Below are 17,978 nucleotides of genomic sequence, written 5' to 3'. Positions count from 1 at the left end.
TTTTTTTGCCTTTTTGAGACAGGGTCTCCCTGTAGCCCCAGCTGTTCTGGAACTCACTATGTAGACCTGGCTGGCCTTGAACTCACAGAGATCTGCCTGCCTCTGCTTGCAGAGTGCTGGGGTTAAAGGTGCCACCACACCCATGCAAGAGCCATCTTTAAAAGAGGATTCTGAACTGTGGTGTTACTGAGACATCACAGTTATTCCTGAAGAAAGAAGCAGCCTGATTCTTAGCACTCATTTTAAGGTCAGGTGTGGAACCAGACTCTGAGAACCACCTGCTCCTTCAGATGCCTTACAGAACTGTGCTCTTGAGACAGGCTTCACTCATGCTTTCATTGAAGCAGTGTTTCCAACATCAGTAGAAGCTAGGATTTACCCGTATCAGAGAATTTTGTCCTTTGATCCTTAGGCCTAAAATCACACACACAATATCAAACAGACGTCTCCATTTTTCTCACTGTCTTCACAATGTATTTGCTAACTCAACACACACTTTTACACTGGTATCGAATTTGTGTCATGCTTCTCTGTAGCTTACAGTTTGCTTTAGAAGAAGAAAGTTTAGTTTTTGCCTCAAAATGAGTCCTTCATATAAAAATACATTTCTTTCTTTTCTTCTTTTTTTTGGTCTTTTTAAGACAGGCTCTCCCTGTAGCCACAGCTGGCCTGGAACTCATTATGTAGACCAGGCTGATCTTGATCTCACAGAGATCTACCTGCCTGCTTCTGCATACTGAGTTCTGGGATTAAAGGTGTGCACCACCACACCCAGCTAATAAATGCTTTTCTAAGGTCTTCTGTTTTGGTGTTCAAGTCTTTGTCTGTTTCTCTTACTGTTTTCTCCTGAACTGTGTGAGTATACATGTGCTCTCCCCCACACCTCTTTTAGCCTTTCTTTTCAGGGTGCCATTCCAGATGATGTATGTGGAGGGGCTGCTAAAATAAGTGCAGTACATAAATAAAGCCCTTTAACTCCAGATAAATGAATTAGAGAATGATTCTAAATTTTCATCAAATAAAGTTTTGCCATATATAAAAATCGGTTTTAACTAAACTTCTAGGCATTTGTGGTTGAACCTGATAAACATTTGTATATGGTTCTAGAAGAGACTAATTCTTGTTCCTTTTAAAATCGCCATGTTCAGCCCAGCCAGATAATATGTACTTGTTGAATATTTAAATGAACTTAAATTTCCTTCCTAGGAACTATATATTGTGGCTTTAAAATTTTTTTTATTTTATTATTTTTATTTTATGTGTATGTGTATATTGCCTGCATGTAGGTAAGTGCACCCCTGTCGTGCAATGCCCTCGGAGGTCAGAAGAGGCTGTCAGATCACCTGAGACTGGAGTTATGGACAGTTGTTAGCTGACATGTGGGTGCTGGGACTTGAACCCAGGTCTTCTGCAAGAGCAACCAGTGTTCTTAACCGCTGAGCCATCTCTCCAGCCCATATTGTGGCTTTTAAATAAAGGGATGTAAAGATATGTAGTGGTAACTGGGCCACATATTGTTGCCAATCTTGAGTCACAAGAATATGATGACTGTGGCTGCTTGTGGAGAGCTGGTGTGGCCTGTGTGGTGAGGCAGCCAGAGAATAGGGAGGCAAGTGCTCTCTGGTCTCTACTTTGCCCGAAAATTTCTTCGTTTATATATCTAGTGTTTGCACAGGAGCATCAGGACTACAAAGGTTCAGCTAGGGAAAGTCTGAGGCTATATTATTAATTCCTTTGTAAAAGGATGGAAAAAAGTTGACAGAAACTATTTTGACAGTGTAGAAAAAAGCCAGCTATATCCATGTGAGTTAAAAAACTACGAATGCCAATATATGTCATCAATCATGTAAATAGACTCAAAGGCAAAAATCACATGGTCATTTCAATAGATGCAGAAAAGGCCTTTGAAAAAATTCAGTGTGCATTTATGGTAAAAGTCCTAGAGGGAATTGGACTGGAGGGAACATAACACGACATTATTAAAGCAATATACAACAAACCCACAGTCAACATCATTCTAAATGGGGGGAAAAAAACCCCAAAACCCAAACTAAAACCCATTCCCATTAAAATCAGGAACCAGACAAAGATGTCCACTGTCTCCACTCGTTTTCAATATAGTGCTTGAAACTCTTGAGCAATAAGACAAGAGAAAGAAATTAAAGAAATACTAATTGGAAAAGAAGAGATCAAATTATCCCTTTTTGCAGATGATATGATACTATACCTAAGAGATCCCCAAAATTCCTCCAGAAAACATCTAGAAGTGATTAACACCTTCAGTAAAGTAGCAGGTTACAAAATTAATCTACAAAAATCAGTAGCCTTTCTAAATACCAATAACAAGCAATAGGAAAAAGAGTACAGGGAAACCCTCCCGTTCACAATAACTCAAAAAAGTTAAAATATCTTGAAATAAACCTGACCAAAGACACCAAAGATCTCTACAATGAAAAATTTAACTCTTTAAAGAAAGAGACTGAGGAAGACACCAGAAGGTGGAAGGACCTTCCATGCTCATGGATTAGAAGAATTAATATTGTGAAAATGACCTTCCTACCAAAAGCCATTTATAGATTCAATGCAATGCCAATCAAAATCCCCATGACATACTTCACAGAATTAGAAAATACCATGCTAAAATTCATGTGGAAGCACAAAAGACCCTGGATTATCAAACCAATCCTGAGCACAAAGAGCAATGCTGGGGAGATTACTGTATCCGATCTCAAATGATACTACAGAGCTATACTCATAAAAACAGCATGGTACTGTCTGCAGGGTATGGATCCTTGGGCAGGATTCCTATATTAAACTCCAACCCCCCAGGGCTCAAGGACCTTTTTGGAAGAGGGGATGGAAAGAGTGTAAGAGTCAGGGTGGAAGTGCATGACCATATGGAAATTTAGTCTTTTTTTTTTTTTTTTTGTCTTTTTGAGACAGGGTCTCCCTGTAGCCCCAGCTGGCCTGGAACTCACTATGTAGACCAGGCTGGCCTTGAACTCACAGAGATCCACCTGCCCCTGCCTCCCAAGTGCTGGGATTAAAGGCATGTGCCACCACACCTGGCCAGAAGTAGAGTCTTACAGGCTTCTGGGCCCCTGCTCATTTGAACCTACAGCAATGGTGTCAGCATGCACAGGACCCATGCAAACTCAAGCAGAAAAAAACCCAGCACAGAACTGTGGAAATGGGCAGCAGGTCCCAATCTTAGTTGAAGTATTGGTAACTGATTACTGCTGGGTGAGGAAGGGCTAATCTTCTTAAAGGGAGGAACTCTAGATAGGCTGACAAGTTCACCCCAGTGGCCGATCTTGCACAGAGGGATGTCTGGGGACACTAACTTGACATGATAGGCCTTAACACAAAATGTATGAATTCCAGTGGGGGCGCACTATGGGCAGGTGCCAGTTGGGAAGGGGGAATAAAGTTGATTAAGATGTTCTGTATGAAATATACAAAAATTCAATACAAAAGAATGGAGCAACAATGAATGATTAGGGAAAGGAGCTGATACATAATTCCCCCTCAGAGATTAGTTTTATTAAAAGAGAGGACCTCAGTATAATGATTGGACCTTCAGATGAGAGAGCATATGAAAGTAGAGTATTTTAACAAGAGGATATTAAATTAATAATAGTTTGTATTAAAAACAGCAGGAAAGAGATGCTTTTCTTTAAATCCTGAATCTTCATTAGGAGAGGTAAAGTAAGAGTAAGGGAGAGAGAGCCAGCATGGACAGGAGAGGGTAGAGGAGCCTTCAGAGAAGACCCACAAAGAAAATGGATATTTGACTCTTAAAATGGTTCTGGTCTGGTGGAAAGTTTTAAGCCCTTGATTTAGTCTGTGATAGTTTACATGACAATTCATGGAGGACCCAGGAACTGGTTAGAACCATAAATTAGTAGTTGTAAAACCCCAGCACAACACAGGATCTGCAGCTCTCTGTCCCAGGAAGAGAGATATAGGGGAGCATCCCTTGATTTCTTTAGGCTGTGAAATCTGGTCAGAATAATCAGTATCTTAAAGGGACAGGCCTATGTTCTAATAATCATGGGGGTGTTTTGAGGCTACCCTAGCTATTACATGAAAATCACTTTCTGGAGTGCCTAGCATGGAATAGGTGGAAAAATATAATTTCCCACAATTTATCATCATTACTATTATCATAATCTTTTAATCATTAAGAAGCAGAGACCACCAGATTACCTGCCTGGAAAGAACACTGTGCAGCCTGTTAAGCTGCCTGCAGGCTGGGAAGTGCATCCAGGTATCCACCTGTCATGAGCTGTTCTCCATGCTGCCATGGGCTTTGGTGATGCAGCTGTCTTTGAGGCATTTCTGCTTCTGAAAGTAAACCCTCACCCATATACCTGTAAGTAACCCAAATAAAATTCATTGGTTCAACAACAATAACAAACTGTGAATGCTGTCAAATTAGCCTTTGTGCCTCCAGTGCTCAGTATTGTGAACAGACACTCAATGAGTTGTTGAATATTTAGTGAGTAAATGAATGAAGAAAACTGGTTATTGACATAGAGAAACTCTTCTCTTGGGCTGGCAATATGGCTCTGCAGGTATAAAGGTGCCTGCCACCAAGTCTGACAACCTGAGTTCAAGCCCTGAAACCCACATTGTGGGAGGAGAGAACTGCTCCCACAGGTTGTCCTCTGACCTCCATATGTGCACCATGGCATATGCATTTTTACATGTGCGCGTGTGTGCGCACATGCGCACACACATACACACACACACACACACACACTACATAATTGTAAAACCACACGTTAAAAACAAAACCTCTTCTCTAGTCTGTTGATCTCCCACAAACCAGTTTTGTTTGGCCCTTTGTTATCTAATGTTCATGTTTTGTAAATAAAAACATTGCTTTTGATGCATCTTGCTAAACTTTCTCCACACTTATAACCCATTACGGGCACTAGAAAGTCAGCAAGATACATACCCTTTATATGTGAGGAGCAAGCAATGAAATTAGGAAGGTGAGGATGAAAAGGCAAAATAAGGTCAACATGCAGCCAAGAATAAATGAATGTGTGCCTGAATAATGCGCAGTGGCGAAGAACTGACCAAGGAAAACGGGTCACCATCCTTATGCCTGTGAGAAGGAGCCAAAGGCTTGCGAGAGATGATGAACAGACTTTGCAGAGGCTGAAAATCACGTTATCAAACAGCAGAAAGCACATCAATCGGGTAGTGTGGGGTGTGATGAAAGGGGAAATACTTGGAAAGATAGCAGGAGAAAAAAAGCCCAGACATGAAGAGAGTACTATATTTTTTTTAAACTTAAAAAAATTATTTTTTTTATTTTATGTTTATGAATGTATTGCCTGCATGTAGGTAAGTGCACCTGTGTCGTGCAATGCCCTTGGAGGACAGAAGAGACTGTCAGATCCCCTGGAACTGGAGTTACAGACAGTTAGCTGGGTGCTGGGATTCGAACCTGGGTCTTCTGCAAGAACAACCAGTGTTCTTAACCCCTGAGACATCTCTTCAGCCCAGAGAGTACTATCTTATTGTTTTTTAGACAGGATCTCCCAGTAGTCCCAGCTGGCCTGGAACTCACTATGTAGACCAGGCTAGCCTTGAACTCACAGAGATCCGCCTGCCTCTGCCTCCCGTGCTGGGATTAAAGTCATGAACCACTATGCCCAACTATTTTATCATTTTGTAGAAGATTGCTGGACCTCCATTTAGGAGGTCACAAAAGCCCAGTCTGCAGTCAAGCGTCACTTCACCGCCCCCCTGTGCATTATGCCACCTTCATTCTTCAGAATGAGGCCTAATTGGTATTCTCAAGACTCTGCTATTATCCATGCACTTGGGTAATTCTCAAACAAGCAAAATGATTTGTTTTAAAAAATATTTTGGGACTTGGTCCATCCAGGCTGTTGACAATAAATTCCTTTTTCTTTCCCTTTGACTACATTTGCTCTATAATCGCAAACCAGAGGGTGGGGATTATGGGTATTTATTTTTTTAGGTCTTTTTGAGACAAGGTCTCTCTGTAGCCTCAGCTGTCCTGGAACTCACTATGTAGATCAGGCTGGCCTTGAACTCACAGAGATCCACCTACCTCTGCCTCCTGTCTCTGTGCTGGGATTAAAGGTGTATGTCACCATGCCCATCTCAACAATCAAATTACTTCTAAAAAGAGAATTTATGTACTGCTTTTTGTAGAAACTTTGTAGAATGAAAGAAAAGGCCAAGCTCAGTTTTAAGGGTGCTGAGGGAAATTTGAGCTTAGAAACTCTTCTTTTAAAATATGATGGCTCTGTCCAAAGGTCAGTTGGGTCGGTATATATCACAGGAAACATATTTAGCCAAGTGAACAGTGTGTCTGTTAACATTTATATTCAAGAGTCAGTAGGCATCCTGATTAAAAATACTCCTATTAAAAGTAGCAGATTGCCTGGTGTAGTGATGCATGCCTTTAATTGGGGGCCAGAGGTAGGTGGATCTTTGTGAGATCGAGGCCAGCCTGGTCTACAACTTGAGTTCTGGGTCATTTTGGGGCTATAGGGAGACCCTGTCTCAAAAGAAACAAGCAGAAATAGCAGGTTGATGTAGACTATGAATGTTGAGTTTTACATGAATGATGCAGCACCTGCCACGAAACAGTTCAGTGGGAATGTCTGGGAAGATTATAGATACGTGGTTATTAAGATTTGCCTTTAAACTATAAAGAAAGCTCTTCAATTAAATGTTGTTTCTTAGCTGTTTGTACTTTTCACATAGTGGTAAATACACTGAGGTCTTTAATGAAGCGCTGGAGATAGGAAACAGGGGCAGGAAGAGGGAAGGGTTGTAATGGGTGATAAGAGAAGAGCGGGTGGAGGGAGGATACAGGGCACCAGTACTAGGGGATGAATTGACCCTTGCTGGAAAGGACTGTAGAACCTCTGATTCCAGACATTTCCGTGGAGGCATGACCTCAAGGCCTTTTGCATAGAAAGGAATAAATATCGCACGTTTTCACACTCTCTAAAGTAATGTCTTCACCCTTCCCTCACGTTGCCAATGTCTCTCGGGCATTTGGAATCTGCCGTTCTTCAGTTCTCTTGCCCTGACTGAGAGCAGAAGGCTTGGTGGGAGCTCTCTGCCCTCACTGAGCAAGTCCTCAGTGGCTCTGTGGAAATCACCCCTCTGCTTAGCCTGTGTGTCCTTTCTGGGGAGGGTCTGCTGTGCCTACCACCCTGGGGCAGCACTTTTCCTTGCTGGCATCTACCCCTCCCCCCTTTTCCCTCAGAGTAATTTCTAATCCCTGCCTTCTTCATTTGTGGCTTCTCAGAGGTGCCCTATTCCTGCCAAGCCCAACCCAATCCCAGAACATCCACCCTAAGTGAGCCCTTCCCTAAGTTTAGTCTTTCCGAACACAGAGAACTGCAGATTTCTGGCTGATTTTGCTTTCTGTGCTGCCTGAATTCCTAAGACAAGAGCTTGCTATTGCTTTAAATGAGGAGGGAAAGGTGTAAGTACAATTTAATATTTTAATAAGTTCTGCCATCATATTAAATTGTAATTGGTCAGGGTTAAAGTACTTGAAATTTATATCCATGTTCAGATGCCAAGGAGCTCAGAAAGTAACCAGCTGTGACTAGTAGTAATCAGATATATAGAGATGAGAAACGCATGTGCAAACATCGTAGTGTTAATTGCATTAAAAATGAATTTTTCTGTATGAAACTGTGTATTTCAGTAATGAAGTGGAGACCGTTTTTAAAGGTTAAAACCTCATTTAATTTTAGGTCTTAGAGGGTTTATACTGAGTACAATATTGCATAACTGTATTAATTCAACTGTACATCTAATAATTTACAGCCAATTTTGAAAGGGATGCATCTTAGCTCTGGAAATTGTTATTGAATATGTCAATGCGGTTGTAATGAAATGCTTCTAAGTATGCGGTTATTAAATAAATAATTTAAAAAAATAAAGTACTTGAAATTTTCCAAAGCCTTGAAAAAATTTCCCCTGTTCAAAAACATATTCTTTGTCATCTTTAGTATTTTGTTTATTATTTTTGGAGTTTATTTCCCTTCCTACTTCCATCCTCCCCCCCACCCCCCAGTCCCTCCCTTTTCTGCTAGGGATCAAATCCAGGGCCTCATAAGTACTAAGTCCCTATACTATACTCCCAGCCAATTTTATGTTCCTTTCTCGTCCCCTCTCCTCTCCTCTCCTCTCCTCTCCTCTCCTCTCCTCTCTTTTCTTTTCTTTTTTTTTGAGGCAGGGTCTCCCTGTAGCCCCAGCTGGCCTGGAACTCACTATGTAGACCAGGCTGGCCTCGAACTCACAGAGATCTGCCTGCTTCTGCCTCCCCAGTGCTGGGAGTAAAGGCGTGTGCTACCACTCTGGGCTCCAGCCAATTTCTTGATTTCTTTCTTTGTGTATGTCTGTCTGTGTGTACATATTTGTATGTGTGCAGGTGCCCATGTGTGCATGTGCATGTGGAGGCCAGACATTGAGTGGTGTTCTTCATGTGCTGTCCACCTGCCTTCAAAAATTCTAGTATTTATTTATTTATTTATTTATATTTATTTATTTATTTATTTATTTAGTGTGTGTGTGTGTGTGTGTGTGTGTGCGCGCGCGCGCGCGCACGCGTGCATGTATGCCAAGGCAAACATGTGGAAGTCAGAGGACAACTACTTTTGGGAATCGGTTCTTTCTTGACAACTCCAGTCATCAGGTCTATACAAGGGACTCTCCATGCTGATGGTATCCATCAGTTCCATTCTTTTTTCTATTTTTCAGACAGTGTCTGTCATTGGCCTGTAGCTTCCCAAGTGGGGTAGGCTGGCTGGCTGGCCAATGAACCCCAGGGATTTGCTTGCCTCCACCTGTAAGCACACACCATCATGCTTGGCCAAGCTTGGTTTGAACCTGGGATCTTTCTTTCTTTTGAAATATTTTATTGTTTTATTGTTGCATGCATGTGTTTGTATATGTGTGTGCATGTGCTGTGGAGGTCAAAAGATAAATTTGGAAGCTGGTTCTTTCCTTTCACCATGGGTTCTGGGGATTGAACTCAAGTCCTTATGTTTGCAAGCTAAGTCCTTTCTGACTGAGCTAATTTCTCTGCCCTCAGCCCATTTCTTTAGTTAGTCATGCATGACTTTGGTTAAGAAGAATCTTTTTTTGTGTAAGGATTTTTTTTTAACATAGTGAATTTTTTTAAAACCTTGAAAAATGCAGACACAGTGTAACTATTTGTGTTAGTTTCTCATATTGAACAAATAAATGTTTTGCCATAATTTCTTTAAACATATATATTTTAAAAAAGGGTAATAGATTCAGCCCCACCTTACTCCCAAGCTCTGTCCACTGCCTTTCTCTCCACAATAGTCACTATTTTGAAAGTGTTTGTAGTTCTCATGTGTTAAGCTTTATTACATACATATGGCACCATAAGCAATATTTACAGTATTGTTTTGTAATTTATAATAAATGTCATGCTGTATGTATCCTTTAGCACTTTGCTTTTCCACTTAGCGTATTTTTTTGAGAAACAGATGGGATTCATTTAATAATGCCTAAATATGTATAGAATAAAAGTAATGTAACAGTATTAGTTACTTTTGTCATTGCTATGACAAAATATCTGACAATGGCAACTTAAGGAACAAAGGGTTTATTCTGACCTACAGTGCAAGGACATCCAGTTCTTCATGGTGGGGCAGTCATTGATGGCTAGAGCAGGAGGCGGCTGGTCACATTGCATCCACACTTAGGAAGGAGAGAGTGAACAGGAAGTGAAGCTGGGCTGTAAATCCTCAAGGCCCACCTCTACTGAAGGTACCACCTCCTAAAGTTTCCCCAACCTTCCTAAACGGTGCCACCAGCTGGGGACTGAGTGTTCTAACACAGTAGTCTATGAGACACACTTCACATTCAGCAATAACTGTGGCTGAAATGGTACCACTTTAAGGGTTTACTGATCATTCATCCCTTGGTATGAGTTGGTAATCTATCCTGTCTGTAGCCCTCCCTGTGATGCTTACAGTGAATGAGTAGGGATGTTTGTTAGTTGAGCTACAGGTAGAAATTAAGAACCCGGCACTAGAAACAGATATTGTATGTGGTGTGTGTGTGTGTGTGTGTGTGTGTGTGTGTGTGTGTGTGTATGTGTGTGTGTGTTTGTGTGTGTGTATACCTATATTTGTTTGGATCAGGATGTACTTGAGGATTAGAAGGGGAAAAAGTGGCTTTAGTTGGTGGCAGAATATTCATCTTAAAATGGTATGTACTGAAAAAATGCTGGAGGGGGATGTAGTGTTTGAATTATCGAAGAAATAGAGGAAATGCCAGACATGGTGGCACATGCCTTTAATCTCAGCCCTGGGGAGGCAGGGGCAGGTGATCTCTGTGAAGTCAAGCAGCCTGGTCCACATAGAGACTTTCAGGAGGCTGGGACTAGGGAGACCCTGTCAAAACCAAAAACAATGACAAAAACAAAACAAAACAAAAAACCCCAAACAAAACCAAAAAAGATTTTGGGGCTGGAGAGGTGGCTCAGCCGTTAAGAGCACTGGCTGCTCTTGCAGAGGACCTGGGTTTGGCTGTCAGCACCCACATGGTTGCTAACAGCCATTAGTAATTCCAGTTCCAGGGGATCTGATGCCCTCTTCTGACCTCTTCAGGCACTGCACAAATGGGTGTACTTACATACATGCAGGCAATACACTCATACACATAAAAAAAGAAAAAAGAAAAAGAAATAGAGGGTACATGCCATAATTCATGGAGAGATAAAGAACCCTCCCACTGGTGAGTCTGAGGATGAGCCTGTTGAGCTGCTGTCTCAGCCGTCATGTATGTGTATTTCAGTGGTAGGCACTGAGTACTGCTAAGTGACAAGGTCTTCCTTTTTCTGCACAGTAAGATTAGAGTTATTAAAAATCACTGATTGAGGCATTTGTTACTAATTACTCTCAACAATCAACACCATCTTTTTCTTGCCTAATTTTATACTTTTCTTTTTAGTTTGTTGTCTCTACTCTGAGAAGGGTCCTACTAACCTGGAAAGACCTCTCACAGGGAAGAGGAGGCTGTGCCGATGGTTGGATTCTTTGGAAGCTCACCATTTTGATAAATCCATGTCAACATGAGCCAACTGTGACCTTTTTTGGATACTATGCATGCTCTTCATATATTCGTAAATGCTCTACTGACCTGAAGCAGTCAGGTCAAACGTAAATGAAAATTATGCAGACTACTGAAGAATGTTGGTGTTTTGCAAAAGCACAGGGTGTTTCTTCCCCACACTGCCAGTTACTCTTTGCTGGGTGTGCTGCGAGTGTCACCAGGAGACCCTGCTATTTGTTCCTTGTCAGCCAGACATTATGGATGACTTCTTGTAGTGACTGTAATTCCTCTGTGCCATATTGCTTAGATGAATGTTTCCTAAGGGCTAATGTTCTTCCTGTAATATTTCCTTTCCTAGACATCAAGCTCTGAAGTAGCCTTTCCTGTGTAAAGATGGAAAACAGTACCACTACCATTTCTCGGGAGGAGCTTGAAGAGCTTCAGGAAGCATTTAATAAAATAGGTATGTTTGAGGAAACACAAATCTGGTGCTCCTGGTCTGCTTGATGTCAGATTCGGGAATGGAATGATGCCTGGTATTTCTTTGGCTGCCACTCAGTACCCTTAAATGTACTACTTTCCCTTTTCTATCTAGATTTCATTGTATCTTTCTGAAAGATAAGTGAAAGACTGGCTTGAATTTCTAGGTGAACTGGACTTTGAATTCTTGTTCACTACATCTCAGAGACTAATCCAGGTTAATGAATGACAGTGTAACTGAGCACACTTAACAGGGTGACCTCATTGCAGGGAAGAAAATACAGAAATACTTCCTTGTGTGTAAACTGAACTCTGGCCTTCCTGTCTTTGTCACTGACAATAATTCTTTCTGACTCAATGCAGAGCATTTTAAAATATAGTTTAGTTTTAAAGGCTATATGTCTGATTTTCCTTCTCACGCATAATTTTTAAGAAATCTTAGTATTATTTTCTTTCTCTTTTTTTTTTTTAAAGAAATCTTAGTATTCTTTTCAAGGCCTTTTGTCTTATTTTTCTCCTTTCTCCTTTCATTTTTAAAAATTAGTCTGTGCTTTGTCTTTGACATGATCAGCTTAGCAGCTTTGTATTTTATTTCTTCCAAAATTTTTCCTCATTGTCTGTTGAATCTCAATTTTAGTCTTTCCTGTTAGAAAGCTCCAGTAAATAAGGAGACTATGAATACCCTTCCTTCCTTCCTTCCTTCCTTCCTTCCTTCCTTCCTTCCTTCCTTCCTTCCTTCCTTCCCTCCCTCCCTCCCTCCCTCCCTCCCTCTCGTACGGTTCTTTAAAAAAGAAAAAAATTCGGGGTTGGTTGGGGATTTAGCTCAGTGGTAGAGTGCCTGCCTATCGAGCACCCTGGGTTCGGTCCTCGGCTCCAGAAACCCCTCTTCCTTCCTTTCTTTCTGCTTTAGTTTGCAAAATGTCTGCTAGTGAAAGGTGAGCCCCCACTGAAAGTTGAGCACAGTGAATAGATGGAATACACTAACCATTTTTGTCTTTCCCTCATCAGACTTCTCTTGGGCAATAAAGCACTGCATGGGAAAAAAAGTCAGACAGTGGGCCAGGGAAGGTATCATGATCACAGGTGGTCTCGTTCTTGGATTTCTCATGGACCTACTCAATGATGACTAAAATTAATGTAGGTGAAAGGTGATGCAAGGCAAACAGACTAATACAAAGAAAAAAATAGTTGAATTTCAAAATTAAAGCTCTCTTTTTCTTTTTAAAGTGATTCACACATCACTGATGTGAAATAAAGCAGTTCTATAAGCCTCTGGACCTTCCACTTCTCCCAGGGGATGGATGTGGAAGAACATCCATTTGTCACTAGAGCATTACATGAATATGGCATGATTTCCAGAAAGTGATTAGGAATAAATGTTACAGAGTAGTTTGTGCAATGCTCAGCATCTTTTCAAGCCCCCAATTGGGCAGTTATTCAGATGCTCCGCTTATTTTAAGCATCAAAACACAGAAGCTCATAAAAACGGGAGCAGTTCAGCATTTTGTTTATTTTGCAGGAGTTTTTAATGAAAGTACTTCCTAGATTTTAGTAAAATGAATTTAGTGATCTGTTTTCTTTGTTGAACATGCCAACTTTAATCTTTATTACTCACAGAAAGTTTTGAATAGACAACCCACTGCTGAAATAATTTTGACAGCAAGATAATTTGCTCTGTGAGGGGACCACTGACACTAGCAGAATAACACTTGTTGACTTTTTATAAGGTAAACTGTGATTCATGCACTCAACAAGCACAAGAAACTCGTTTCAAAGACAGAGGACACACCCATGCAGTCTTACCAGAAGGACAACTTTGAGGTCACTGGGGAAAGTGGGTAGTTTAAAATATCTCTCCACCCTGTTTCCTCTTACAAATTGGGCTAGAATACACACAGCAAACCTTTTTAGCCATCTGGAAGTGGACAGTGGAGTCAAATACATTCATAGCATTGATCACTACCATCCTTTTTCAGAAGTCTTTTCATCCTCCCCAATTAAAACTTCACATTTTTTAAACAACAGCTCCCTATTTCTCACCCACACATCCTCCAGTCCCTGGAAATGACCATTCTCCTTTCTGTCTGCCTGAATTTTTCTACTCTAGGTGCCTTGCATAAATGGGATTATACAATATTTATGATTTTGTGACTAGTTTATTTCACTTAGCAGGAAATGATGCTTTTACGATATAGCATGTGTCAGAATTTCCCTCTTTCTAAAGCCTGAATAGCATTGTTGGGTGTATAAACAACATTTTGCTTGCCCATTCATTCATTGACAGCTTCTAGTTTCTGGCCATTTTCAGTAATAATCTGAACACATGTGTATGAATGCTTGCTAAGTCCTGCTTTCAGCTCTTGTGGGTGTACACTCAAGTGAGATCACTGGATCATATGGCAGCTCCTTGTCTCATTTTCTGGGGTATAGCTGTACCGGCTCCATCGTGGATATACACGTTTTCATTGCTACCAGCATTGCGCAAGTGTCCCAGTGTTTTGCATCTTCACTGACACTTGCTTTGCTGTTGTTTTCTTTTGTAACAGCTGTCCTTATGGGTTTGAAGTAATATCTTGTGGTTTTGTATTTCCCTAATAAGCACTGATGTTGAACACCTTTTTTTGTTACTGTTTTTTTGTATAATTCTTGGCCATTTGCGTATTTTCTTTAGAGAAATGTCTGTTCAAGTCCTTTGCTTATCTTTCTTTTGCTATGTTTTCCTCTAGCAGTTTCAGTTCTTACATTAAGGTCTTTGATCCATTTTGAATTGATTTTTGTGCAGAGGGAGAGATATGTTCTCTTTCTCTCTCTTTTTCATTCTTTTTTCCATTCTTTCAACATGGCGATGTCCAGTTTTCCCAGTATCATTTGTTGAAGGGGACATTTTTTTCCTCCAATGTTATACTTTTGATATACTTTTTTTTTTAGATTAGGATTTATTTTGGGGGCCTTTATTTTATTCTGTTGGTCTATCTGTCTGTTTTTGTGTCAGTACCATGCTGCTTTGGTTGCTGTGGCTTTGTAGTATAGTTTGAGGCAAGATACTGTAATGCTTCTATCATTGTTCTTTCTGCTTAGGATCACTTTGGGTATTCAGAGTCTTCTGTGGGGCCAAGCATGGTAGAGCACACCTTTTATCCCAGCATGCAGGAGGCAGAGGCAGGTGGATTGCCATGAGATTGAGGCTAACCTGGTCTACATAAAGCATTCCAAGCTAGCTGGGGCTACAGAGAGACCCTGTCTCAAAGAAAACAAAAGAAAACAAGTCTTTTGTGTATCTATGTGAATTTCAAGATTGTTTTCTAGTTCAGTGAAGAATGGCATTGGAATTTTGATGGGGGTTACATTGGATTGGTTTTGGTAATATAGTAGTTTTCACAGTGTTAATTCTGCTGATCCATGAACACAAAAGATCTTTCCACCTTCTAGTGTCTTCTTCAGCTTCATCCTTCAGTCTTTTAAAGTTTTCACTATAGCAGTCTTTTGTCATTTTCCCTGTTGGTCAGGTATATTACTAGTTTTTTTTTAAGCTATCATAGGATATTTATTAAGACCATTTGATATGTGGTACAGTTTCTTTGTTAATTTAGTTTGGGTGATGTATCTAAAGATATGTGGGGTATGAAAATCACCCACTATTATTGATCGTATCAGGACATAATTGACTGACCTTTTATGCTTATTTAGTTTTATGAAATTGGGAGCCCCAACGTTGAGTGCACTGAGATTTATAATTACTGTGGTGGTTTGAATGAGAAATGTCCTCCACAGGCTTATGTGTGTGGATGCTTGGTCAGTTGATGGTACTGTTTTTGGAGGCCATGGAACATCTAGGAGGTGGGCCCAGCTGGAGGGAGCATGTCACTGAGGGCAGTCTTTTGACAATATGAAGCCTCGTTCCACTGCCAGTTGCTCTCTCTGCTTCCTGTGCGTGCTTGACAACGTGGGCTCTCAGCTTTTGGATCCCGCTGCTGTGCATGCCTGCTGCCATGCATGCCCACCATGATGGACTTTTCTGGAACCAGAAGCCCAAATAAATTCTTCTATAAGTTGTGTTGGTCATGGCATTTTTAAATTTAGTTTGTTTGTTTTTTGAAACAGGGTCTCTGTGTAGCCCAGCTGGCCTGGAGCTTGTTACGTAGACCAGGCTTGCCTCACAGAGATCCACCTGCCTCAGCCTCCTGAGTGCTGAGATTAAAGGCATGTACCACCGAGCCTACTGTACCTCTAATTCTTATCTCAGCTTCTTCTACCTCATGGGTTATTAGGTTTGCTCTCCTAATCTTATCTTAGAGTTCTTGGATATTGTGGTCATTTTCTCTCTGCCTCCCATTTATGGATGCTTAAATGTTGTATTTTATCCACCTTGGCCTCCATCCCTAGTTTTTTTCTTCTGCTTGGTTTAGTATGTTGGTAACAGGTGCTTTCCACTATATTTTTTCGATTCATAGTTTTTGCTTTCCAAAACTTCTTTCATTTTATGGTTTTTCCCCTCAATCTTCAATTTCTTTGCTGAGTTTCACTTCCTTGCTGCTTAGCTTCTTAGATTTATTTATTTTATTGTATATGTGTGAGTACTTTGCCTGCATGTATGTAAGTGCACCATGTGTGCGCAATGCCCATGGAAGACAGAAGAGGGCATTGGAACCCTCTGAACTGGAGTTGTGGACAGATGTTAGCTGCCACATGGGTGCTGGGAACTGAACCTGGGTCCTCTTCGAGTGCAGCCAGTGCTCTTAACTGCCGAGCCAACTCTCCATTGCTTGCTGACTTACTCATCCAGTTTACTGACTTTTTCCTTGTCACTGGCTTTCTCTTTAGATTTCGGATTGGTTCCCTTATTTTATTCATCTGCGTGTATCTTATTTGAGATCATTGGCCATTTTTACTAGTAAACTTAGAAGGTCCCCATCCAGCATTTCCCCTATTGCATTGTCTGAAATCAGTAGTTGAGGAGTTACAGTCTTTAGAGGAGCTGTGTTGCCATGCCTTTCTTATGTTTCTGTGTTGCTATGTGCATAGTGGTTCTCATTTTATTTGGGGGTGTGTTTTTAGTGAAAAGTCCACTCCTAAGGACTCAATCTCAAGTATCAATCAGAGAGATGAAAACAAACTGCCATAATAACAAAACAACACCAAACAATATAAGATGTAGGAATATACTTAAAATCAATTAAAGCCCATTAACACATCACCAACATCCATAAAATAGATAATGGTAAAACTAATATAGAGTGGTGAATGAAATTTTTAAAAATTATTAAATGTGGAAATTGTAAATTAATGAGATAAAGGAAAGGGGACAGAAAAGGGAAATATAGAGGACAAGCAGGGTTAAACAAAAGAATAGGTACAAAAAAAAAGGAGAGAAGGGGGCTGGAGAGATGGCTCAGAAGTTAAGAGTACTGACTGCTCTTGCAGAGGACCTGGGTTCGATTCCCAGCACCTACATGGTGGCTACGAACTGTCCCCAGTTCCAAGGGAATCCAAAGCCCTCTTCTGACCTGCGAGGCATTGCATGACATGGGTGCACTCACTTACATGCAGGTGATACACTCATACACATAAAATAAAAATAATAAAATATTTAAAAAATAAAAAAAAAGGAGAGAAGAATGTTATGAAGGGGAACAGAAAAAAGCAAGACATTAGAAAGAATTAAAAAAAGTGATTGGGGAGTTAGCTCAGTTGGTGAAGTTCTTGCTTTGCAAGGAGGAGGACCTGAATTTGATCCCCAGAATTTCTGTAAAACAAAACAAAAAAACACACAAGAGCAACAGCAGAATAAACCTGGTTTGGTGGTATGTGCTTTTAATCCCTGTGCTGGGGAGTCAGAGATAGGCAGATCTCTGGGCCGCCACCTACATGGTAACTTCTAGGCAGTGAGACTCGGTCTCAAAAAATGGTGGGGAGTGACGCCTGAGGTTGTTCCCTGGTCACCACATGCATGTACACATACTTCTCACACACACACACACACACACACGGTCCTGCACACACACTCACACATACATACACATAGGGGAAAAAAAGGTAAAAAAGATTTCCCAGTAATGGGAAATTCATAACCAAAATTAGATAAATGTGAGAGGAGGGACTAAGGGGCTGGAGTGATAGCTCAGTGGTTAAGAGCACTGACTGTTCTTGCAGAAGACCGGATTTGAATCCCAGCACCCACATGGTAGCTAACAACCATTTGTAACTCCAGTTCCAGGGCATCAGATGCCCTCTTCTGTGCTCTATGGGCATTGCATGACATGGGTGCACTTACACACATGCAGGCATAGCATTCATACACATAAAATAAAAGTAAATAAATAAATTTTAAAAAAGAATGGGAACTAAAAAGAACATAAGCTTTTTTAAAAAAATTAAAAGACAAATTCAAAATA

At 40.7% G+C, this 17,978-nt stretch overlaps 1 protein-coding gene across 3 annotated transcripts in view; it reads left to right on the top strand.

The window, feature by feature from the left end:
* The window catches only part of Pls1 (plastin 1), a 120,247-nt gene that overhangs the window by 59,450 nt on the left and 42,819 nt on the right, over positions 1–17,978 (top strand). Inside the window, exons 1-2 of one of the 3 annotated variants that reach the window (XM_017795170.2) lie at positions 4,357–4,375; positions 11,465–11,569. In XM_017795170.2, coding sequence (XP_017650659.1) covers positions 11,500–11,569 — 70 coding nt within the window. In that variant the 5' untranslated portion in view covers positions 4,357–4,375; positions 11,465–11,499. Of the gene's footprint in view, positions 1–4,356; positions 4,376–9,688; positions 9,817–11,464; positions 11,570–17,978 lie in introns of those variants that run through there. The other 2 variants (XM_029557818.1, XM_008856343.3) reach the window with 2 other exon arrangements.

The sequence above is a fragment of the Nannospalax galili genome, unplaced genomic scaffold (genome assembly GCF_000622305.1).
Source record: "Nannospalax galili isolate Female #2095 unplaced genomic scaffold, S.galili_v1.0 scaffold708, whole genome shotgun sequence".
Taxonomy (NCBI): Eukaryota; Metazoa; Chordata; class Mammalia; order Rodentia; family Spalacidae; genus Nannospalax; species Nannospalax galili.
This window is presented reverse-complemented; position numbering and strand designations above follow the sequence as displayed.